This window comes from Cyprinodon tularosa, unplaced genomic scaffold (genome assembly GCF_016077235.1).
Source record: "Cyprinodon tularosa strain WSP-4 unplaced genomic scaffold, ASM1607723v1 ctg212, whole genome shotgun sequence".
Lineage (NCBI taxonomy): Eukaryota > Metazoa > Chordata > Actinopteri > Cyprinodontiformes > Cyprinodontidae > Cyprinodon > Cyprinodon tularosa.
Genome location: NW_024038786.1, coordinates 209975 through 235748, shown reverse-complemented (window position 1 = coordinate 235748; position 25774 = coordinate 209975). Strand labels below are relative to the sequence as shown.

General features: G+C 39.4%; 1 protein-coding gene across 5 annotated transcripts in view; it reads left to right on the top strand.

The window, feature by feature from the left end:
• The window catches only part of LOC119783883 (plakophilin-4-like), a 111227-nt gene extending 85885 nt beyond the window's left edge, over positions 1 to 25342 (top strand). For all 5 annotated transcript variants that reach the window (XM_038285604.1, XM_038285606.1, XM_038285602.1 and 2 more), the window contains 11 exons: positions 9906 to 10089; positions 11182 to 11299; positions 12347 to 12538; positions 12935 to 13108; positions 13370 to 13520; positions 16471 to 16663; positions 16975 to 17059; positions 18795 to 18912; positions 18997 to 19137; positions 19805 to 19869; positions 24557 to 25342. In XM_038285604.1, coding sequence (XP_038141532.1) covers positions 9906 to 10089; positions 11182 to 11299; positions 12347 to 12538; positions 12935 to 13108; positions 13370 to 13520; positions 16471 to 16663; positions 16975 to 17059; positions 18795 to 18912; positions 18997 to 19137; positions 19805 to 19869; positions 24557 to 24802 — 1667 coding nt within the window. In that variant the 3' untranslated portion in view covers positions 24803 to 25342. The remainder of the gene's footprint in view (positions 1 to 9905; positions 10090 to 11181; positions 11300 to 12346; positions 12539 to 12934; positions 13109 to 13369; positions 13521 to 16470; positions 16664 to 16974; positions 17060 to 18794; positions 18913 to 18996; positions 19138 to 19804; positions 19870 to 24556) is intronic.
• The last annotated feature ends 432 nt before the right edge of the window (positions 25343 to 25774 follow it).

Genomic DNA, 25774 nt, shown 5'->3' with positions numbered 1-25774 from the left:
AACAGCCTCTATAGTCCCCCCTTAACTCCCGGGCCTGGGCTGCATGCTACTCAGGTTTGTTTAGGTTGTTTAAACCATGTAAACGGGGTATAAATCAGTGTTGTTTTGGGTCAGGGTGGAGCACTACTGAAATCAGCAAACCAGAGATATTTGGCTTCCAGGTGGCTGAGTCAGCTGTTTGTGCAGCAACTCCAGCCTTCTTTATTGCTCCGTTTCAGGTTACAGTCTAGTAGTCCCTAGGGGCAAAACAATTCAGCTGGAGTATGAGCACAATAATTTAGTATTAACTGGGAGGAGATTGTTTTCAGCTTCCTCTATCAATCAAGTGTGCATTTACTTTGCCTAACACAACCTGAAGGAGAAAATATTCAGCATTTCTAAAAGGGCACAAGAGGATCATTTGTCTCTGCTCCCACTTGTTTGGATTGAACGAGTTTTTAAAGGGGAAATCTAAAACATCTGTCTTTGTGGGGTTTATTTAAGCCCTGAAAAGATTGTAGAGGGATTTCTTTTTTCCAAGTCAGCATGAACAGCTTCTATTAGAGCTCTGTTCAACTTTCTGCTTTCATCCACTCTTCAGAGGGCCTGTGGTGGCTAATTGGTTGGGGGCTGGGAGGGTTCAGCAGTACAACATCACCTTTGATTAATTACAGCTAACGAGAATAAACCTCATAAAGAGCTTTTACCTGGTTGACAGGATCCCATGTGGTAGCTCAGAGATCATTCACCTGTTCAGAACTTATTTCGACTTTGACAGAAGAAACCTCTGACCAGCAGATATAATTTAAATTAAAAAGGCTGAACTGCTGGGACACCTGGTGTGTGAAAATTGCTTTTTTTCTAGGCTTCTATAGATGATCGAGGCATCTTCTGTAAGCTATTAGCATGAGGAGGCTATCCTTGCTGTTAGGTCATATCATGGTCTAGTCTAATGTGCTGTGCTACCAGCTGCCTTAGTTTGATCATAAGATCAAACCATTTGGCCTTATGCTGTTATTCAAAGTCAATTTTCCATCATGCATTTATTTCCCTTTGTTCTATTGCAATTACCTTAATCTAAAGGAAATTATTTACATGTTACCAATATTCTAGGCTTTTTTGGGGGGGTGGGGGGTGTAGTTGTTGATCGATGATTTCTTAGATGTTTTACAATTGAATGCATAATATTTAGATGTTTGTTTTAGCCACCTTGTGTCAATAGCAGGACTTCTAGGGACCAGTGTTTTAGCAAACTGAACAGGATTTTAGTCTGAATTTGAACTGGGTCCTCTAACGCAGGCATCCCCAATCTCGGTCCTCGAGGCCGCTGTCCTGCAGGTTTTAAAGGGTTTCCTTGCTCCAGCACAGCTGGTTTTAATTGAAGGCTGATTAACAGGCTTTTGGTCTACTGCAATCATTATAATCAGCTGTGCTAAAGCAGGGAAACCTCTAAAACCTGCAGGACAGTGGGCCTCGAGGACCAAGGTTGGGGATGCCTGCATGGATATGCTTGAATCTGTATTTGTTCATTGTAGCTACTGGCCTTAGGCTCAGTGTTTCCATCCTGATTAAAGGGGAACTTTCATCCACAATTTAAAGTTTTTGGCGGTTTTGTTTTTCCTTATCGTCGATATTTAGCTCCATCCATCTTTCAAATTAACTTGGTTTAGCTTTTATGCCCCTGCTGATTAAAATCATCCTGACGGCATGATGCTACCTCCACATTTGGCTGGTGTGTTCAGGGTTGATTTTCTCCATTAACTAGCTATAAGGCAAATATGCATGCTGTTGTTCCTATCTGGGTAGATCACCTTTTTTTCACTTGGCTTTGGTTTCATGGCTTCTGGTGGTTAGCAAACAGGACTTTGATTGGTTTTCTTTAAACCCTATCTTTCTTTTTGAAACTCTTCCATAGGACCGATTTGGAGTGTTGTTTAGTGCTAATCCTGGAAAAAATATAATTTTGCTGTGAGTCTCTGTGGCTAATCTAGAGTTACCATGGGCCCCTTGGTTCTCTTTCATTTAGGATTAACTTTGTCTTCGCCTAGCCTTCTATTTTCAACGGATGGCCAAGGGTTTGTTGGATTATTTTACAAACTATGTTTTCAAACACCTTTATAATTTGATCTGGCATATATGATGTGTGTTTATGGTCATCATAGGGTTAATTTTTTTACCAGTGTTTTTTTTTTTAAACAAATCGGACAACTTCACTGAACTGCCGAATTTATCCTAAGATTAGTTTCAAGTTATTTGGCTAAATATGAAAACCTTTTTTTCTTTTTTTTTTTTAAAAAAAAAAACCTTGATACATTTTTATTCCACTTATTTAATTATGGGTTTCTCTGTGTTGGTCTGCCACATGCTTTTCTTATAAAACATGGGTTTGTGACTAAACTTGGAAAAGTTCAGGAGGGTATCGGTCATTTTGCAGAGCAACACATGCTTCAAGTTCAGCTGAGAAGCAGCTCCTACCCTTTAAAGAACACACTGATATGACGGAGGTTCAGTCAATGGAGCATTGACATTTTTCAAGTTCAGCTGACTGAATCTAAAAGGTTAATAAACTGTGGTTTTCAGGTTATCTGCATCATTTCAGACTGACCTGAAGAGTGGCCCCGGTAAAGCTTGACCAGGCAATTTCTGGGTCCTACTGATATTTAAATCGGAGACAAAGGTTGTCCTAATGGAGCTATTTCAAGGTTTTGTAATCAGTCAAGGTCACATTTCATTGATAAAAAGAGAACTGTAACTGAGATGGAATGTATGTTGCACTATAGCTTGGACTCTGGGAATTATATATATTATCAAAAGCATCTAGCAGTTTTTTCTTTTTTTTCTTCAGGCAGATGTATTTGTGATGTATTTACTTTTGTAGGACGGAAAACGAAACAAAAAACATTGTGCTCAAATTACAAAACTGGCAGAGTTTAATTAATAGTACTGGGAAATGGTTATTAGGAACTGATGACACCCGAATCACTCGGATCAATAACCAGTTTCACACTTCAGCTTCACCTGATCATAACAAAAGTGTCCGTGTTTGAGCCGTCGCCGTTTCTGCTGGATCACTCAGATTAACAAAAGCAGTTTAGCAAACCGAAACAATACTTTAATTCAATTCAAAAAATTTGCAGGACCTGCTGGGTCAAAGCAGTGGATTTGTGCCATTTGGTGGGAAATAGCAGTTGTTGATTTGTGTCAAAGATTCTTTGCCTTTTTTTGGTTGTTTTTGCGTATTTCCAAGGATTCTTGTGATGAAAATGAAGTAGCTCTGACTGATTCTAACATCAAAACCTCAATAAATAAAGTGGATGAGTGGATATTTAAAGGAGTGTTCATTATGTTACTCTCCTCACGTTATTTCACTTATATTTCACCTTACTGACGTTTTGGAAGCTCATTGCATTGTCTTATTTCAAGTGCATCTTATCTAATTATCTTATTTTAAAAGTAAAAATACTCATTCCGTTGGCAAATGATCTTATTTATCTGCTCAAATGAAGGGTAAATACACTTATTAAGAAATTTTTTGTATTTCTAGATCGTTTTTTCAGTGTTATTCCTTAATATCATCATATTTTTTAGATTTTTGGACCCAGAAATGGATGGAGTACAGAGAGCAGCCGTTTGTTGCAGGTCATCAGTTAGGGTTGCTCTTCAGGTGACCCTAAACTCACCTTAGGAAGGATGGAAAAGGGTGGGAATTTACAGCTTGTTTCCAGGTTAAAGTAATGGCCTGCAAATCTGAAGCACTAGGTCTTACATTTAAATCATGATCAAATACCACCTACAGAAACGCAAAGTTTTGTGATTATAGCAGAAAAAAAAAAAAAATTATAAACTCAGAAGTAATGTTTCTAAGGAACATTTGACCCTTTTTAAACATTGGCATTGTTTTTAACAGCCTTTAACTTTTACTAAGTATTAGACGCTCGGCAGCTGGAGGAGAAGATCGGTGTGTTTTTTGTTCTTTGTTGGGGTTTAGCATCTTCAAAAGATGTATTATAATATCCAAAATGCAGCACCATCTATCCTTTACTATTTTTGTCAAATTAAATTTCCCTGTTATCATTTTCCTTTTGCTTTTTGTTTCTGCAACAGCTCTGAGAGACTGCATTAAAGAAATTCCCACATAGTTTTAAAATGTTATTTACCAAACAGTAATAGTTGTTATCAATAACACTATACTACTGCAATGGTTATAATTAACAGCTAGAGGCTGTTTCCTCACTACTACATTACAGCTAGTTAATTAAGCAGCTGAGAATGAACAGAGGCCAAACTGAGAAATCAGAGCAAAAAAAACAGAAAGACTTGGAATAAAGGTCTCATTAAAAATCTCTAAATGTTTGAAATATCTTAACAACCGAAATCATAATGTTTTGCTTAAACCGGTTGAAAAATATAACAGTATAACAAATCTAGTAGACTATACAAATTCAAGTAATTTTTTTTAAATCTAGAGCTGCTTCTTCAAGTGTTGCTGTTAACTGTTGTCCCATCATAAGTCAGTGATGGAGTAAACTTTTTCTTTAATATCAAACTCTATGGTGAAAGATGTCAAAATCACTATAATTTGTGTTGCGATATTTTGCTGCTGTCTAGTAGAGTGCTGTGTAAAAGCATCCCATCATGTTTGGACACTATAGCATAGGTCAGGTAAAAGCACTAGACGCCTACACAGAGCAGTGAAGCTCACAGCCTAAGGTCTGTGAACCTGAAATATAACCTGCACATTGGTGATTATCTTCTGTCTGATAAACTTGTTTTGCTTAATCATACACATGCATTTCATTATGATCAGTTCATTTAAGCTTTAGCATTTTTATATCACCCATTTATCAGAATGAAACCTTCTTGCTCATCTAATATTAAAAGCGATCTTAATATAGCTTCAGTTTGCCTGGTGTCTTATTGACTGCTTCCTTATATTCCCGCATTAAAGCTCTCTGAATTCATCTAAATGCTCTTTATTTGACTTAATGACCCTGCACCTGTTACTGTTTTGATTCTCTGTTTAAAATTTCTAACAAAACCACCTGAAAGCAGCATCAAACAGGAAGACGAGTATCAGAATGATTTCTTGGTGCACACAGACAGAAACAAATAGACACAGTTTTGCTCCATCTGACTGTCAAATATGACTTATGAGTATTGCTCCTAGTGTTGCTCCACTGACAGTACTGTCAGTCACACCTCAATTATTCCTGAAGTTGATTTCTCCAGCATGTAGCCTCCACAGGACCAATCCGATATCCTGTAGAGAACATTCATTCCTACAAATTGCCATTAGAGTGGATGTGGAACGGAGAAACATGTTTGAGGGGGGCTGTGGATTGTAAAGTGAAAGGAAAGACATTGGTCAGCAGAAAGAGATTATTTTTCATTCTTTAAAGCTGCTTTCTAAAGATGCTCCCTATGTGGACGGGCTCGAATAAGTGCAGGAATTTGATAACAGAATATGCTGCTTTCTCAGGCAAAGATTGTATCCTACTACCGGTAGATGCTTTTCTTTTTGTATGCAGAACTACTTCCATCTCTTGGCAGTCCCCGGTAGGGCGTCCATGCTGCTTATTTAAAAGACAAGTGGATACTATCAATGCTTTGTGATGATTTCATTCTATTTTGTTTAACCTCTTAACATCCACCTCATTTTGAGAAATCCTCGCCTATTCTGCATACCCAAATGGAAAAGCAAGTAACTTAGGAACTGTGAGCCAAAATTACATGTGCAATTCATTATTTGAAAGCTAACAGCCTCCAGTTTCCTAATATATAAATTTAAATTGGGTGATTAGAACACAGACCAACCTGTATCATTTTCAAACACGATTCAAAGTTGTTGTTTTTTATTCTCGGAAATTATAGGTCTTTTTTGAACAGCAGTAATAAAGACATTTTTGAGAAAAAGCAGGTTTTTATTGTATTATATTTGTTCTACATCATATCAGCCACAAATGCAGAAAAATCAGACCTCTAGCTACCGGTATAACAGTTCCAGAGCTGTGGAGTATACAACTTTTGGTGTCAGCTCGGAGCTGCGCGCTATGGCTCCACCTGCTGGTAAAAAATGTATGCATTCTGAGTTATTACCCCGATTTAAGGTCAGGTCGCCAGCGACCCGGTGGGTTTTAAGAGGTTCAGGACATTGATAATTCAAATAGTGAATTAAAGGTATAGAGGATGAGGTTTCATTTCCGGGTGGATCATCTAAATAAGTGGTCACCCTAATTGTCAATCTTTCTGGCGATATTATTTGCTCGTCCTGTTGGCCATCTTTTTCTGTGCATGCGCACTTTCAGGCGTATATCTGTGATTAGCTACAGTTTCAGCCAATCATTGAAGCTCGTCTTTCTCACAGCGGTTCTTTGACAATGGCGGAGAGTCGTAAGAGAAAAAGTGTCGACGAAGTTTATGAGAAGAAAAGAGGCATCAGAAGAGGCAGATGTATGCTGAAATGCTTTGCGCTGAGAGCTTGTATAAGCTATGAGAACAGCAACCTTTAAACAGAGTGTGCACAAGGAGAAATGGGCTCTCGCATGCCCTGTATCCGCTCTCTCAGGAATGGGTACAGGGTTGTACATGTGCATTTTTTGTTTAAAGTGGGAAGGGCGGGTCCTTTAAAAAATATGCGAATATCCTCCACTAGCTGAGAACATACCATACCTGGCTTCTAATGTTTATGAACTACTATAGTAGAACGTTGAAAGCATTTTAAACTTGTCCACAACAACCTCTTATTCTAAATCATGTATTTTTCAAATATCAGTGTTTCTTGTCTAAATGCCATCTATATGAACCATCTAAATTTAAAACAGCTACATACTGTATGTTACTGGCTCTGTAGCTTTGCATTGGTCTCATGTTTTCCAAAGTTTTCCACCGACTGATGAAGACCTTGTGACATCTTCTCCTCTGAAATATGCAGTAAGAGAGACCAGACCAAACTACTTGAACAAGCCTTAATGTTCCTCCAGTTATGTCTGAGCAGACCGATCACCATTTAGATGTTTGGTTTCAGTTTAGTTTTTGTTTTTGACACCTGTGAGCTGAATGTCCCTGGGACTAATGGACAGACTAAAGTACCAGAACCATGAAGCTGAAACACCAAGTGGTTCTCATTTGTGACTTATAAAAGATGGCTTTAAAGTCTCCCTCCTTTATTCTCCTTCTCCATTCTCTGATTATTACTTTTAATGCCCTGTCAAACCTTGCCGACAGGTTAGACAGTGTGTGCCTGACGTCCCAGAATCTCCTAAAACGCTGGCATACTCTGAACTTTCTATGTATTTTTTCGATTTTTTTGGCGTATGCATAGCATATTCATAATGAGTCCAGAGCGTATGTCCAACAACAACCTAACTTATGCATAACGTACAGCAGCGTAATACCAATGAAATGTCAAAAGCCAGTGTCCTGAGGGGGGCAGCAATTTGCCCGAAGGCGCTATCCTTCATAGAAAGATTTATTTGATCGCGGTATTAACCTAGCTGCTGTTTACCACCCGCCAAAACAAAGAATGCGGGGAGGATCCATCACACTCATCTTCTCGCTCACCTTATGATGGGGCTAAAGTCTGGAGGAGTACAGACAGTTTCCTCTTGCTAACCCCCCTTTTACACCAACATGCTGCCAATACGCCATTATACAGTAGCTGTAAGTTAGAAACACCTTCAGTCGTCGTCTGGAACACATCAAATACGTTTATACGCGTTGGAGATAAGTTCTTGATAAGTTATGCGTAAGTTATGCACAAGTTACTGATAGGTTTTGGATAAGATAGAAACCTCGATTAATAAGTAATGTATGTCAACAATTAAATAACTTACCTGTAACTTATGTCCCACGTGTGGCATACGTTGGTATACGTCAGGACGTATACGTCAGGACGTATTTGCCGTATGTCGTGTGCCAGCGTGTTTCATCATGCTTTAGCGTACTTCAGCTCATAACGTACCCATAACTTATCCAACGTATGCCAGCATTTTTGCAAGATTTCCGTACATCAGGCAAACACTGGCTAAATCGTCAAGGTTTGACAGGGGCATTAGGTATTGAATGCGCAGTTTTGCATGGTTAAAGTTCATCACCAGTGCATGGAGGCTTCAGTCCTCGATGTGGCCTTTATGAGTTGAGCCCTGGCCCGTTGACCTTTGTCGCATGTCTTTCCCCATCTTTTTAAACCCTGTTTCCTGTCGGCTGACATTTAAATGAAGGCCCAGTGCCAAAAAATCTTTAAAAAGAAAAACTAAGCTCTAGACTTTCTTTCTTTAAACTTAAACCATGAACTTGGCCTAAAAATTCAAACTAGCTTATCTTAAGGGTCCCACCCCCCCTTTGTTCTTTGCTGCACTGCATCCATCTTCATAGCTCTTCCCCCACACTGGAGCCTGCTGTGAACACACAGGCTGTTTAGCAGGGCTAACAATGACGGCATATTAACACCTATGGCACAAAAAGAGGAAAGATCAGCATTGTGCTTTACAGCGATGCACAGCTGCAGCTCACCAGCAGCCTTTAGCTTGAACGGGAGGGGTGTGAGCAGTTCAGACAGCAGTGTGATTGACACTGATAAGACATTCCTCCTGGCTCTAATAGGTTGTTTCTGACCAGGAGCCATGTTTTTCTGCTATAGCAGTAGGACCGCTGGAAGGAGGCAGGAGCTTAATTTTTTCCTTTTTTATCACAGATCATTAGTCTCATATTCTACTGTCAGAACACAGGGACAGTTGAAACATTTACAAAATGATGTTTCTTTGAACTTGTGATAAAGAGCTGTCATTACAAAGTGCAATAATTCACCCCTATTTTTTTAAATGATTCATTAAGGTAAAATAGAACATAACTTTTTAACCCTACATATTACAATAGATTTCGATAGATTTCCACTGCATAGCTTTCTATAAAGATTTATGTCAGGGCTGTGGGAATTGGGCTGACAGGGATCTATTATAGGCTTTGTCATTTTCATTTCCTCAAACAGAGTCAGAGAATTACATGCTGAGAGAATATAAAAAGGGGGATTTGGAGTGAAGCTACAGGAGTTGTTTTTATTTAAAACTAGAAAAAAGATTTATTTCTGTGCGAGAAATGCAGAATGAATCGAGGATTTTTCTTCAAGTCAGTTCATCTTATTTATATCATAACCCCATTTAACAACCAATGTTATCTCAAGGATTTTTACATGACAGAAAGATATATATTTTTTGCATTAAATTAATTCTAGAAGTTTGATCGATCTATTTTTATTTTTTTTATTTGCAGAGTAAATTGTGCACACATAGCAGCATATCAGACTTTATCTGGCTGTGCACATGCATGCTTTACATGTCCATTTCAGATTTGTCACCGCAGCATTTGTGAAGTTGTGCTCTCTGTTCGCTCCCAAGATTTTACTATGCACTAATGCTTGTGCAGCAATAGCCTTCTGCAAGGTTACAGATACCCTGCAGAAGGCGGCTAGTGCCTTAGAATAAGCCTTGCAGTGAGAGGCATCTAATCAGGAGAACATGCTACATGTCGACTAATCCTCAACAGATGCAGCATCAAAGGCTGTCAGGATTGCGCACGATTATCGGTGGTTACCATAAGCATTTTTGAATAGAGTGAAATGATAGAAGACTTTCCGTTATACTTCATTTTAAAGGACTGAGCCATAAGGATCCTTGCCTCATCCCTTCCTTTTTTTCAATCCAAGTAATAATCTGCACCTCGAGGATATCCTCTTTAGATGAATTTTGATGCTAAAGCCATGGTTTTATTCTATAAAGTGTTTGACCTGAGGCTCTGCATCTGATCCATGCTTGTTTGTATGCATTTCTTCTTGGAACCATTCTGAGCTCCTTTCAGGTTGTTGTGGATTTTTTTAACTGTAGATAAGAGCAAACTAAAGAGGAGCATTGGATTTTTTTTTTCCCCCTCAGGGGTTCTGTGGAACCTTTCTTCCTGCGACGCTGTCAAAATGACAATCATCCGGGACGCCTTATCCACTCTGACCAACACTGTGATTATCCCTCACTCCGGATGGAGCAGCTCAACCTTCGATGATGACCACAAGCTGAAGTTTCACTCCTCCCTGGTGCTAAGGAACACTACAGGTTGCCTTAGGTAAACCACCTGATGAGCACACTGGGCACTAGCACCCCCCTGTGGGCTTTCAGTGCTATTACAATCAGTATGTTGCAGACAAAGGTACACTTTTCTTCCTTCCACTCTTGCTTTATTTTTTCCAGTCAATATTTCTTTCTCTTGTACATCTACCCCTCCTCACATGTTCTTTATTCCTTTCTTTCTTCATAGTCACCTTCCTTCTTGCCTTTAACTCTCCTTCCTGCTCATCATTTCTCTTAAGTATTTCCTCGTCTTTTCTATCTTTATGTTGTATTTCATTTTTTTCTCTCTGTGTCTTTATATTCTTTCTTCAGTTCTTTTTAATTTACTCTGGTTTCCTTCCTTTATTGTGTATTTTCTTCTTCCCTCATCTTATCTTTTGGTCCCTCCTTACCTTGCATCTTGCAGCCCATCATATGTCTTTTCTCCTTTTTTTTGCTTTAGGTTTTTTTTTTTTCTGTGCTTACTTTTGCTTTTCCTTCCTTTATCTTTCCTTTGATGCATCTTCTTTGCTTCTTTTATTGTGTCTCCTCTTCCTTGCATCTCTTCTTTCATCCATTCATTATTATCTGTACAGGTTCTGCTAGTTTCACACTTAAAAGCTGCCTCCTACAGAATCATCTGCCATTAGTTCATGGTGGACTTTGATAGTTTAGTCAAATAAGCCTGACTTCCAGAGAGCTCTAGAAAGAAGATTCTGGAAATGTCTGGAATTTCTATACAAAGACTTTTAGAGTTAGAGATTACAAAAGGTTTTTTATTTTTCCTGCCCTATTTTGCTTTAAGCTGTAATTAGCGGTACTCACTTGAACTGTGTGTATGTTTCTGCATTATGTCAACATTCAAAGGTATAGTTAAAAACTCTTTATTTACTCAGAAAAGAGCCATAATTACTTGAGTCAGGCCATACAAACACTCCTCATACATTAAAGATGGTGACTGGGAACAAGCCCACATTACCATTTCAAGTAGGAGACACACACACAGCCCTCCTGTTGGGTGTTTGTTTACTGGGTAAAGCCCCAAATTAAATGCTTAATGTGTGTGTGTGTGTGTGTGCGTTCTCATGTGTTCATGTTTTTTTCAAAGGAACCTGAGTTCAGCTGGTGAGGAGGCCAGAAAACAGATGCGTACCTGTGATGGCCTGGTTGACTCACTGCTCTACGTCATCAAAACCTGTGTAAACACTTCTGACTTCGACAGCAAGGTAACCCACACATATCCTGCTGCCCTCCCCCTGTCCACACACACACACACACACATACACAGGCCTAGAGGAGAACACTTAGCCAGTCGATAAGAATCTCTGGAGAAAATACCACAGTTATCCTCTTTGGATCATTTTATTGCCTGTGTCAAAATGACCCTAAGAGCAGTTAGCAGAAACTGGTTCATGTGCTTTTGTCACCCAAAGCACAGCCAGAATGAACATAATGGAGAACCTTCAGCATCAGATGTTAATCACACACTAAATTAACATTTATTTAATGGCTGCTGTGGAAAACGGAGAACATCTCCCACACATGTACGACATTTAACTGGATCATCTGAAACGTAGAGATTGTTTTTCCCTGTAGGAAAGACACTTTGTCCAACAGATAATATTTGCAGAGGTTGGTTAAGGCTAAGCAATGGAACATGATGTGGAAATAATTTAAAAACAAGGCATTTGATATAGTTTTAGTACACTTTTGGAACATTATTTAATATCCATATTATTAGCCTTTCTAATCAACTCGCCTAAAGATGTTGGTATTGTAAAGCACAACAGATTGTTGTTTGGCCTTTTTTTTTACTATTCCTTTTTATTTTATCTATGCAAGTTAAAAGTCGTGCTGCATAATTCATAGCAAAATTTACTGCAGTCGAAATATCATTGGGAGCAACATTAATATCTCAAAAATCTGTTTGCAAGCCAATATTTATTGGCTATTCATTTCAGGTTGAAAATATAGATAAACATAATAAATATTACGATACGATGTTTTCATCCCAAGCTAAAGTACCCCTCCGCTGTTGTGTTTTATTGTTGTTTACTTTCTAAACTACATGATTAAATCATTTTTTTCCCCGTTATTTATCAAATTAGTTAAACTGCAATATATATACAATGTTTGCATAAGATGTGCATTTTAACATTGGGAAATAATATTAAAATCTTAACTAAAAAATTGTGTTGATTGCCGTATCTCCTAACATTAATTGTGACATGCGACGCATACGTTTGAAGCTTCTATCTACTTGTGTCTGGCAGATTGTGGAGAACTGCATTTGCACTCTGAGGAACCTGTCCTATCGTCTGGAGCTGGAGATGGTGCCTTCCAGAATGACAGGCGGCCAGGAACTGGACGGCTTACTGGGCAGAGAGTCGCCCAGTAAAGAGCTGGAGTCCAGCTGCTGGGGCAGGAAGAGAAAAAAGAAGAAAAACAGCCTGCACGAAGACTCAGTGGGTGTTCTACCATAACTAAAGTCATTTGCATTTGGATTATTTTGCTTGTTTATGCTTCATAAGATCTAGATCATCAGTCTTCCTTTCCTTTAACAATTGACGTTCATTTTGTTTTGCTCTATTTAAGAACTATATATAAGGGGAAAATTTGCTGTTTAGGTCTTAGATTTTGCACCAAAGTTAACTTCCCAACCATTGTCTGATGTTTTTTTCATTAACAGGAAACATAAATCAGCTGTTTTTTATGTGTTTTTAGTTTTTGACTTGCTGATCAGTAATCAGAGCAGATCAAGGAAACATTTTTTTCACAGCGTATCTAATAACGTAAAATCATGATACATTTCTAAAGCATCCTGCATTCTCAGTCTAACTAGTAACTTACTGTGTCTTCAGTGGGACGGTGTGGGGCCTATCCCAGGCTTCTCCAAGTCGCCAAAAGGGGCAGAAATGCTTTGGCATCCTTCGGTTGTAAAACCTTATCTGATGCTGCTGGCTGAGAGCTCCAACCCGGCCACCCTAGAAGGCTCAGCAGGTTCCCTTCAGAACCTGTCAGCTGGCAACTGGAAGGTAACGTCTAAATGTGTATTCATCAAAGCAAAAATGCAAACATTTTCTGACACTGTTCTACTGTAGCTGTATAATGTTTGAAATGATCCATCTACTCAGCAAATATAAATGGATTTTAAGCAGCTCACCTCTTCTTCGTCAGTCAAACTAATCTCCGTTTAACGCTTGAAATCACAAACGTTAACATGCAAATCTCAAACCCATCAGTATTCCTATGTGGCAGGGAGACCTTAATGAAATTTTCATCTTTTCTGCATTCAGTTTGCAGCTTATATCCGTGCAGCGGTTCGCAAAGAGAAAGGGCTTCCGATCCTGGTGGAACTACTGCGGATGGACAACGACAGGGTGGTGTGTTCTGTCGCCACAGCTCTGAGAAACATGGCCCTCGACATCAGGAACAAGGAGCTTATAGGTCAGGAGTTACATTGTAGTGTATAAAATACAGCTTGAGCTGATAAAATGAAACACAGATTCTGTATGAGCCTTTATGAGTTTTGCTGCTTTATAATGTAGCTGTTGTTTAATGTAGCTTGGTCAGAGGCCATGCTGTGAATGTGTTTGGCTTCGATTAATACACAAACAGCTTAAAAAATTCACATATGTTGTTCTTCTAAATATCATCTGAAGTTTACCTATATTCACTGTAGACATAGTCCAAAAACACTCTTCTGGCTTGCCAAGGCCCATTTACTTCTTGTAAAGTGATGATGATTGACTACAGATGGAGGGAAGAAAATAGCCCCTGCAAAATATAACTGGATAATCAAAGGGATATACAGACTTACACAATGCAAGAACATTGTTAGAGCCAGATTTCAAACAATAATGAACCCAAAATCGTCATTAACCGTTGTTTTAAAATAATTAGGAGAGAAATGTATTATTCCAGAGTCTCCAAAAGGAATTCATCTGGCACTCTCAGCCTGAGAATAGATCATAAACTGAAGCTTTGCACCAGCCCATGTGGAAAAAATGCTTAACTTTCTGGAAAGTAGATTTAAAGTCAAGTAATGGAAAAGGTTGAGTTGATTGGCTGCCAGAACATATGGTCTAAAAGCTGAAGGATAGTGAGGCGCTGAAGCCATCTGACACCAAACCTTTAATGTTTTAATGGTCCAGGAACTGATCACAGATCAGAATTCAGTGGCAGATTTCCAAAGGTTGGAGCTCAAGAAGATCAACTTTACTAGAGTTCATACTTCCTTCATGTTATTCACTGGAAGTTTTCTTTCTATTTCTACCTTTTTGAAGCTAAATCAGTTTTAATGTTTTAGAAAATATAGTTACCTATTAAATAGTCCCTGATATCTCTGCGTGTTCCTGTCAGCATCCTCTCTGAACACTGTAATTTATCTTTATATTTAGCGCCAGGTATGATGCAGTACATAAAGAAAAGCTTATGTTTGTATTTGCCTTTTTAAGGCACCTCCATATACACTATATTGCCAAAAGTATTTGCTCACCTGCCTTGACTCACATATGAGCTTAAGTGACATCCCGTTCCTAATCCATAGGGTTCAATATGACGTCGGTCCACCCTTTGCAGCTAGAACAGCTTCAACTCTTCTGGGAAGGCTGTCCACAAGGTTTAGGAGTGTGTTTATGGGAATTTTTGACCATTCTTCCAGAAGCGCATTTGTGAGGTCGCACACTGATGTTGGACGAGAAGGCCTGGCTCTCAGTCTCCGCTCTAATTCATCCCAAAGGTGTTCTATCGGGTTGAGGTCAGGACTCTGTGCAGGCCAGTCAAGTTCATCCACACCAGACTCTGTCATCCATGTCTTTATGGACCTTGCTTTGTGCACTGGTGCACAGTCATGTTGGAAGAGGAAGGGGCCAGCTCCAAACTGTTCCCACAAAGTTGGGAGCATGGAATTGTCCAAAATGTCTTGGTATGCTGAAGCATTCAGAGTTCCTTTCACTGGAACTAAGGGGCCAAGCCCAGCTCCTGAAAAACAACCCCACACCATAATCCCCCCTCCACCAAACTTTACACTTGGCACAATGCAGTCAGACAAGTACCGTTCTCCTGGCAACCGCCAAACCCAGACCCGTCCATCAGATTGCCAGATGGAGAAGCGCGATTCGTCACTCCAGAGAACGCGTCTCCACTGCTCTAGAGTCCAGTGGCGGCGTGCTTTACACCACCGCATCCGACGCTTTGCATTGCACTTGGTGATGTATGGCTTGGATGCAGCTGCTCGACCATGGAAACCCATTCCATGAAGCTCTCTGCGCACTGTTCTTGAGCTAATCTGAAGGCCACATGAAGTTTGGAGGTCTGTAGTGATTGACTCTGCAGAAAGTTGGCGACCTCTTCGCACTATGCGCTTCAGCATCCGCTGACCCCGCTCCGTCAGTTTACGTGGCCTACCACTTCGTGGCTGAGTTGCTGTCGTTCCCAAACACTTCCATTTTCTTATAATACAGCTGACAGTTGACTGTGGAATATTTAGGAGCGAGGAAATTTCACGACTGGATTTGTTGCACAGGTGGCATCCTATCACAGTTCCACGCTGGAATTCACTGAGCTCCTGAGAGCGACCCATTCTTTCACAAATGTTTGTAAAAACAGTCTGCATGCCTAGGTGCTTGAATTTATACACCTGTGGCCATGGAAGTGATTGGAACACTTGATTCCAATAATTTGGATGGGTGAGCAAATACTTTTGGCAATATAGTGTATCTGGTTAATGCAAACCTTTTAGCAGGACATTCAAGCAAACATTAGCACTGCTGGGTGGCCGTTTCTGGGGGGCTGTCTGAGGAAGGTGCCTATAATTATACAATCCCAGAATATAAAAAAGAAAAACAAAGCAGTTATTGACTGCCTAATATGGAGATACTGTTCATGCCATGGTGAGTACATGTTCTGCTAAAGCTGAAATAAATTGTTTTCCTTCATCAAAGGCTGTCAATATGTGAGATGAATATTTATTCAGTAGCAGCAATGTCTGAGGGTGGGGGTTAATGAGATTTTATTGATGGTTAAAAATGCTTTTTGAGGTGTTTGTTTCACTTGGTGCAGTAAATGTTTAGCGTTTTTAGCTGCGCTGCAGCACTGAAGGACAGATAAGGGAGGCAATCCTCCCTCACAATGAAACAGCCTTACTGTGTCATTTAGTAAAACTGCCTGCCATGCTGCAGACCCCAGCAGATTTGGATGTATTATTCTGTATAGAGGTGCCTTTACGTGCAGTTAAGGTCAGCATAAAATACATTTATATGTGCATTACATAACATGTTAAAAAGATGGAACACATGTGATGCATCACCCCTTTTTTCTGTCCTCCTGCAGCAAACCTGCAGCATAATACGCCATGACGCATAAGCTCCAAGTCTCCCCTCTCTCTCCCCTGCAGGGAAGTACGCAATGAGGGACCTGGTAAACCGCCTCCCTGGGGGGAACACCACCCTGCTGTCAGATGAGACCATGGCTGCCATCTGTTGCACGCTGCACGAGGTCACCAGCAAAAACATGGAAAACGCGAAGGCCTTGGCCGACACAGGTGGCATCAAGAAGCTGGTGGACATCACCAAGGGCAGAGGAGACAGGTGGGTTACCAGTGCACGCTCGCTTTAACAATCGTGAACACTAAGCAGTGGTTCTTGCACAAAAGAACACTGTGTAACAGCTTTGCTGAAACCGGCGGAGAGGTGGCAGTGTCTGCATCCCCTTGGAACAATGCTGCAGTAGCTATTTTTGTCTTGCTGTGTATCCTAGAATATTTCAGGTTAAAGCACATTTAGGACAGCCTGCTCCATCAATCATTTTATCTTATGATACTCATGATGCATTATATATTTTGTTGGAAAGATTCAGGGGTTTTCAGAAATGCAGAATAAAGTTTGTAACTGTTTTCCAGGTACTCAGTGAAGGTGGTGAAAGCAGCAGCTCAGGTGCTGAACACACTATGGCAGTACAGGGATCTACGGCCCATCTATAAAAAGGTTTGCACAGTCTGCTTTATGAGAAAACCTGTCATCATTTTATCAACGTTTTAAATATAAGCTGTTGTAGAAGTAATGTTTCATGTTTTATTTATTAAACAGGACTTAGCAGAAGCTTTTATTAACTTAAATTTTTTTCACCTTAAAGCCAACATCTGTTGTATATTTTATTTGGATTGTGGTTTACCTAAATAACGTCACATAAGCTGTGCTTCCGTTAACCATCAAATTGCACAAATTCCAATTAAAACAAAAAATTTTGCTAAAAACATACACTTATTTTTCTTTTTCATAAAAAGTTTTTAATACTTAGATGAAGGGATTTTTGGTCTTATCAAAATCCGTATTTATCGAAAACCTCCAATGGAAAAAAAAAATTTCCATCACACAAGTTTTTTTGCACGGTCATTTTACTGCCTTGTGAAAGGACAAAGAAAAGAAGACCAGAAATGTTTTTAGGATAATGGCGCCCACTAGAGCCGTGGATGAAGTATGGATATATCTCATGGGTTTTAATCTGCCGCTGTCATGTTTTTTTAGAGTTATCACATCAACAAATGTATTCACATGTAATTTTAATTGTATTTGTTATTAAATGGAAGCACTACAATTGCAAAACTTAACATTTTCAAAATGAGCAGAATAACTTAGTTTTACGCATATTTGTAATGAAACCGCAGCTGTTTATATACTCACATGACAGCTAGGGATGGGCAATTAATTGCATTTGTAATATAATTGCAATTTAGCGAAAATGCTATTTTCATATCACAGAAGCACTCAATTTTAGTCAAATTACATTTAACAAAAGTAAGTAAATTTCTCCCTCCAAGCTTTTAGGTGGCAGTAATCTGCTTAAAATTGCTTTGAAACAACACAGAAGGGACAAGACAGTTGCAGGAAGTAGGAACTTTTTCACACAAATTGTACAAGAAAGTCCTGCAAAAAAATGGAAAATGAAATCCTCAAGTGACACATCTACAGATTGGTGCTTAGTGTAAAGGGGAATCGAAAAAAAGTCACAATATTGCTTGAAAATCGAAATCTTGATCTTTGGCAAACTCGTTCAGATTTACTTCTAATGACAGCTTTAGTTCAGAACTGCACAAATCTGACCTTAGTTGCTCTTCACTATGATTTCTAGTGATGAAAAACTTCTCTCATCACCCTGAGTAAATCATCCCCACTATGAAACATGGAGTTGGCAGCATCATGCTGTGGGGATGGTTTTCTTCAGCAGTTACAGGAAAGCTGTTCTTTGTTATTTGCTGATGGTTTGAGAAAAGAAAACCTGTTAGAGGCTCCAGAAGACAATAATGAAGGTTGACCTTATTTAGCTACAGCTATAAACCATCTGTTTAGATCAGAGCATATTGATTTGTTAAATGGCCTAATCATAGTGGATTCTAAAGGTGAATGGGTGATCATGATTAATAATTAAATGTCTCAGTCATTTTTCATCCTCAGAATGGGAAGTTTTTCCAAAAGAGTCTGGGAGAAAAGTTTGAGTCAGATATTGAGGAAAGCTAGTAGAAACATAAACCACAAGATTTGCAGCTAGTGTGAAACGTGTTTTTAGTATAAAGGGACTTTTTTACAAATGCATAACAGAAATGTTGAAAGAATTTTCAATTCACTGCACAACTGCGCTCCACTTTGTGTCGATCTTTGACATCTAATCCAGCAAAATGGGACAAAGCTCAAAGATGTAGGACTGACTCTTTATCGCTCACAGGATGGCTGGAACCAAACCCATTTCATCACCCCCGTGTCAACACTGGAACGGGACAGGTTCAGGTCCCAACCCACGCTCCCCACCAGCACCATCCAGATGTCCCCGCTCAGCCACCCCGGTGCGTTCTGCTAGCAGACAGACTGCAGCAGTGAAAGAATGAGCCATGGAAATTAAACAGGCTTTTCTATATTTTTCTCCACAGCCGCCAGTGCCACATCATCTCCTGCAATGCTGGGCATCAAGGAGCACAGAGGCTCAATCAGAGATTATCAGAGAGCTCAGTCAACTATGCAGTTTTATAATTACCAAGGAGACGGCAGTATTCATAGAAAACAGTATACAGGTATGGAAATGAAAGATGTTGAATTTCAAAAAGAAATGTTGAATTATCTGCTGTAGAATTGAAGCAGCTTTTTGTGCCATTTTGGTTCCATTTCATTTTCTTCTATGATCTCCAAAATTTTCCCAGTAGACCCCAATCCTCTTTTGTCTGGTTTTTGACAATCGATGTGTTAAAGATAAGACCTGTTTCTCCCCACTGGATTGAAGTCTGTCTGCTGTCTAGGAGTGATCGCTTCAAAATGGAGCTATTAATACATTAGGTCATAGTCACAGACAGGCTTTGAGTGGGCAGCCCAGACACACTCCATCCAAGCCAGAGCCCTCGCCAACCTTTGCTGGTTGGTGGGAGCAGGAGGCGGGCAGAGCAAACAAACCAAGCCTCCACAATTGATGTTCTGAGTTTCTGGATTCCAACAGTTTGATAAAGGGCCAAAGAAAATACCCATCCCCATGGGTTATGTAAACTACAGTGCAGCACAGGCCAGCCCCATTATCTGGTGTTATTTCTCTCCAGCGCAGCCCCACACATCTTGATCCTACTTTATCTAAATACCAACATCTGCCCTGAAGGGATGTACAGACTCTCTGTCTGATATTAAATAAGGTGTATTCATCTAAAATTCGCTATTTCTTTCATAGCAGTAGTAACTTTATTGTTGTTTTTCCAGGGTCTGCTAAATCTTCTCCTTATTACTACTCATCACCCACAAGGGAGGAGCCCAGAAGAACACAGGTGAATATAACATTTGTTCAGAGAAATCTTGGCCCAAATCACAGTCTCTTTTTCTTACAAACTATCGAAAAAATTTAGAGAATAAATCATAATCGGAACTCAGCTTTTTGCCATTGTGCAAAAAAGCAGAACAAAATTTTGACTGATAGATATACAGACAGACAGATGCCTACACTTTACTTTTTTTTACTTCTCGGAGACATGGAGTAAGGACTGTTCAGTTGAATTTTGACTCCAGTCTTTCACTTTTAACTAAGGAAAGAAAGGGAAGATAAAACCAAGCTTGGTCTGTCAGCTTCTAACTCCCATGTTGAAGCTGGAAAAGTTTCCGTACTTTGGTCTGAGGAGAGCTGCAGGTTCAGCTTTCCTTTGGATCTAGCTTGCGTCTGTCTCAGTTTTTGGGATAACAGCTGGCTCTATGTAACCTTGCACTGCAAGCTGGATTGTCATGAGAGTTTTCAGTCTCACAACAAATTCATTTTGAAAGACTTTCGCTAATACGTCCATCTCGTAACAACCAGCAGGTCGGACCAATGACATGCCAGTAGTGTTTATTGGGGCAGGACATGTAGGAATGACGACAGTCAGAAGGGCCTTGCTGGGGCATTACAAACATGGCTACTCTGGAGGATTCAACTGTCAATACCATATTGACTCAGTTTTAGCTAAAAATAGCAACATTTTTATGTTTGAAAAAGGGAAATATAAACACTTTGTCCATTTGTAGATTGGAAAGATGTCTGTGCATTTCTTCCGACAGGATTTGAAAAAAAAGTTAGATTTATCAACTTAGGAAACTTCACGATTCGCTCTACGATTGGCTGAAAGCATAATATGGAAGGCGAGTACTAACTGGCATGTCACCCAATCACCTCAAAGTATTGTTGTAAAAACGTCCCTTCTTTTCACGGACAGACTGAATGGCAGCCATCCCAGATTGATAACGTAGAGCTCAGTCTTACACATATCAATTTATTTATTATTTATATTAATCTTTAAAGTTTTCTCATTACATTTATATAGGTCATTAATACAGGTTTCCTTATATTCTCTGTTTTGCCTAAAATACCTCCTTTAAACATAATAGGCTTCTCAAAGTTACAAAAAAAGTAGCACTGGGCAGTATAGCCTTAATATGAACTCAGGCTCTCATTGTTTTCTGCTGTTCATGGTCAGAGGACTCAGTGATGCCTATGTATGGTAGCCTCGACTCTGTCGGCCTGCCCCAAGGCAGCTATGGCTACAACATGTTAATGTTTCCATGAATGGTTGAATGGCCAAATGTTGTGGAAAGTGCTTTGGGGTCCCCAGACCTGTTAAAGACAAATAACCTGCAGTTATTTTGAAAACAGTGCCATTGCCCGTCAAACATTTGCAAAAAACAAGTAATGAAAGACAAGAAACAAAAGATGTGCCTTATGTTCAGGAAGTAGTGGAGTTATGCATAGAGCCCATTATGGAAAAACACAAACCTATCTGATCAGTAATCAGAACACATGGATTCTTTGCAGGGACAGTAGCACTGAAGTATCAGCAAAACTTAATAAAAGCAGGGGACAAAAAATGATAACAGAACGGCCGAGCTTCAGTTCATCAGACTGAATGATCAGTATCCACAGCATAAGGATTCACATATAAACTGTTTCAAATAAACCTGAACATAAGATCGAAAACTGCAGCACAAAGATCAGAATAAAAGTGTTTAAAAAAGGGGGGGGAAAACGTTCCTAACTCAAAAACAGTTAAATCACAGCACCTGACACGGCGATACATCACAGACACCAGCTGAGCAGCGACGCGCTAGAATAGGTTTATCATCCTTTTGTCAGATTAGGTTCCAAATCCAAGCAGTTTGGATGCTGATGAGCTGGAATCTCACCTCCTGGATGACTTTGCCCTTAATGTCACCATGACTCCTTCACACTCTCCCCATTACTTCATCTAAAAAAGTTTTCCTCTTAAAATGATTTATCCAGCTATTAAATTAACAATCAACATTAAAAATCCTTTTCTTACTGGACTGCTTAGATATTAAGTGGTATCGCCAAACTTCCTGATCTCAGGTGGTAAATAATTAGCCTGTAAGAGATTTTGCGGATAGATGAGGAGGATCGTGAGAGAAATTAGGCTTCCGGCTAATCTAATACAGAAGAGCTACAATTTCCTATGAAAATGAAAACTTGAAAAGTCCAGATTTGATCATTTAAGACATTGCATGTTGAACAAAACACCATACATCGACTATACTTGTTATATTGCACCGTCCTTTACTCTAGGCAAAATAACTTGCTCAGAATTTTCCACCTCAAACATGGTTTTAGTAAAGCAGGTTAACATGCAAAGCTTAACACATTGACAATATGTATGGGGATGTAAAGGTCAAATTAGATGGAATATTTTCAAGGAAATCAACAGGTTCTCTCAACCCTCTTAGTTGTAAAAGACCACCAATGCAACTGTTTTTTTATTTGAGGAAAAGGTTGAGGAATATTTTAGAAATTCCTTAATTTTCTTTGAGTAGATCTTTGTTTCTGAAGGACGATTTGAAATGACCTGAAGAAAAGTAGTTCAAGTTAGTTAGGAGCCTCCCGGCTGTTTTACCCCTCTTCACCAGTACAAAGAACCTGGCACATATTCCTCTGGTACTGCTGGGAATAACCCAGCACATCAACTATTGTTTGAGCAAGAGTGGATGTGACTGCTGAGTTTGGGATGTCCTCTCTGTGTCTCGCCCGGCTGTCTCGGTAGGACACATCCATGTGTGTCTCTTCACATAACAGACATGCAGAGGAAGGAACAGAAAGAGACTCTGATAATATTATTTCAACTTTTGCATAAGTTGAGATGATGATCATTATTTTTATTGCTAATCAACATTCATTGTTTACATTGAAATGGTTTTCTATTGCATCAGAGATCTGAGACATAAGGACTAGAGCATCTTTTATTAGCTGGCTCTCTGATGCAGCTGGACACACATGAGATTGAAACCATTAAGTGGAGGATGAATTTGAGAAGTCTATTAATGAATATGGTGAAACACCCTAAAATAGTTTGAAAATAGTATCACATTTAAACTATTGTATCAACCATTAATCTAGGATATTATGTATAATCGTCATCTCAGGAATTTAAATGTTGTTTGTGGAAAAATCTATGAAATATCCAAACTAAAGTTACTTAATATAAATAAGAATACAGTTTGATTTGATCTGCAAATCAAACTGTATCCTTTTTTATATTAGGTAACTTTAGTTTGAGTATTTCATATATTTTTAAGAATATTAAAGTATATAAAGTATATTCCTTTCTACAAGCTAAAGAAAACCTTTTAGCCGCCAGTGAAATCAAGTTGCTTGTTTATTTGCTTGTTTATTTTGGGGAATATTAGGAAATGAAATTAGGATTTTCAGAGATTTTGATGTCTGGCTTCACCAGCACCAGACTAACACGACATCCAGGAGCAAATCATGGCAGCTTTTTGAGGAGGTGAATCAGAAACTGTGTAACATATCAGGTTGTTTTCTTTTTTTACTTTTATGAGCATCCACATAATCTGCAGGGTGACATCATGGCAGCTAGATAAACAAAGAGATATGAGTCTCTCCCTCATCCTAATTTTATTATCTGCATCTGCACTCAGAACCTCTGGATTCCAAGCGCAATGGCCCTACCACTAGGCCGCCATTCCCCTCTCAACACCTCTGTCTCATTGCTAAAGGCATGATACTGGAATTACTGTATTTCCCAAACACTAAAAGAAATTTTGACAATTTAGGACTCAATGATCTCAGTAGGAACTCTATAGCAGAGACATTAATAAACCCCTGGTCCACTGAGTGGACATGCATTTATACAGCAAAGTTAGTGAAGTTTAGAGCCTAGAAGAACACCATAAGAGATCCCTGGCCTTTGACGAATTAAAAGATCTCCCAGGAAGATGCATAGTTTTTTTTTTTTTTTGTAATAGGTCCAATATACCCAAAGCTGTGAAATCTGCCCTGTCTGCTAAACTCTGAATTTCCTTGGAGATGTTCTTGGAGTTTCATAAATGGCAGTGGGGTTCTGATCTTAATAAGTACCAAAACTAGGAATTTCCTTTAGGTTACGTTCACACTGCAGGCCTTGATGCTCAGTTAAGTTTTTTTTGTGAAATCAGATTTTTTTATTTATTTATTTATTTATTTTTTGCGTTGCCGTTCACATTTCCAAATATATGCGACTTGTATCTGATCTCTTGTGTGAAATGCATTCATACAACACAAGTGTCCCGCATGTGCAGTAGAGGACTCAATGATAAATGGTTAAAAAAAAAGACTTTCCGCATTATCGTCCACCATGGTTGCTTTTATTCTTCCCGCTTCTAGCGTGGCATGTCGCAGAATAGTGACCTGTGTTGAGTATTAATGACGTTCAGGTCGGATGAATGCGACCTGGCCTGGAAAAGATCTGATTCCTATCGGATTCAGGACCACATAGCCAATTGGCCTGGGTCGCATTGGAAAAAAATCGGATCTGTGTTGTTCAGACTGCCATGAAAAGATCAAATACAGGTCGCATATGGTAAAAAAAAAATCAGATTTGGGTCACTTCATGCTGCAGTGTGACTGTAGCCTTAGAAACACCTTAGGTTACAAACAGTAACAGATGGACTGAATGAATAATTGAAGGCCTGTTTTTCTTGCAGCCTTTGTATTACTCAGAAGAGGCGAGCCGAAGGAACTACGACACATACAGGATGTACGTGCAGCATCCTCACGGCTACGACGAACCATACTTAGAGGAAGTCATCACCTATCCTCCTACAGCAGACTACAGCTCCCAGCCTCACGGACTGAAATCCACTTCTAATTATGTAGACTATTACGCTAGCACACGGAGGCCTTCCTACAGGGCAGAGCAGTACCCGGGTTCTCCTGATTCCTGGGTCTAAGTCCAGACGTGTGTCTGCATTACAAACAGAGAACTTTTGTCCTGCCGGATTCTTCTTTCGCCCTGCAGCAGAGCCGAAGAGCAACACAGGAAACTTCTTTCATGAACTTGGCTTTATGAGTGTTTGTTCTAAAGTGGATGTGCTTGTATGAGAGGGGGGGGTCAGCAGAGCAGCAGCAGAAGGAAAGATGGGATGTGTGCCAAAGAGGGAAATTATGGAATGTTTTTAAAGGTTATTTTTCATTTAACAGAATAAGAAGGAATCATTCCAGGGAGATATCGGACATTACCATGAGAAGACTTGTGTCGTATGTAGATATTAGCTTTATTTTCTCTAAGGAACTCATAACTGTGAGAGCATGGTTAAAGGTGTTTGTCACGTAAGCGAGGGTAAGCGGTAAGAGTCGAGATGTGAGGGAAAAAATGTATGTGAAGAAGCCAAAACGGATCATGAACTTGTTTCTAAAGAAATGAAATTTAAAAAAAACACTAATTAACTAATGATGTTAGATTGTACAGAGGGATCAGTTTTTATCTGTACGTCATGTTGAAACTGTGTAATGCCATGGAGTCTTGTACATTTCTTTGATTTTATTGTAAATACAGAAAGAAAGTCAGCATTACTTGGTTTACACATCAGCACTGGTTAAAAAATACTGAAAAACTTGTGCCATGTTCTAAAGATATATACATATACAGATCTGTGGAAAAAAAGATGGCATCGTAACAACTGTTAACAAAATAAAAAGGTCATTTTTGTTTTTTAAACCGGTTGTGTGATTTTTCCTCTTTTTAAAGATCACAAGAAAGTATTTAGAGAGACCAGAGGGTCACGTTCTCCTCCAGTCTGGGAGCACAATGGTTTCATTGGATGTTTATGCTGACGGGGGGGGTGGATGAAGAGGGCTTTGAACCATCTGTGAAGCTGCTGAAATGTTTTTAAGGCAATGCAAATATGAACCTAAACCTGTTG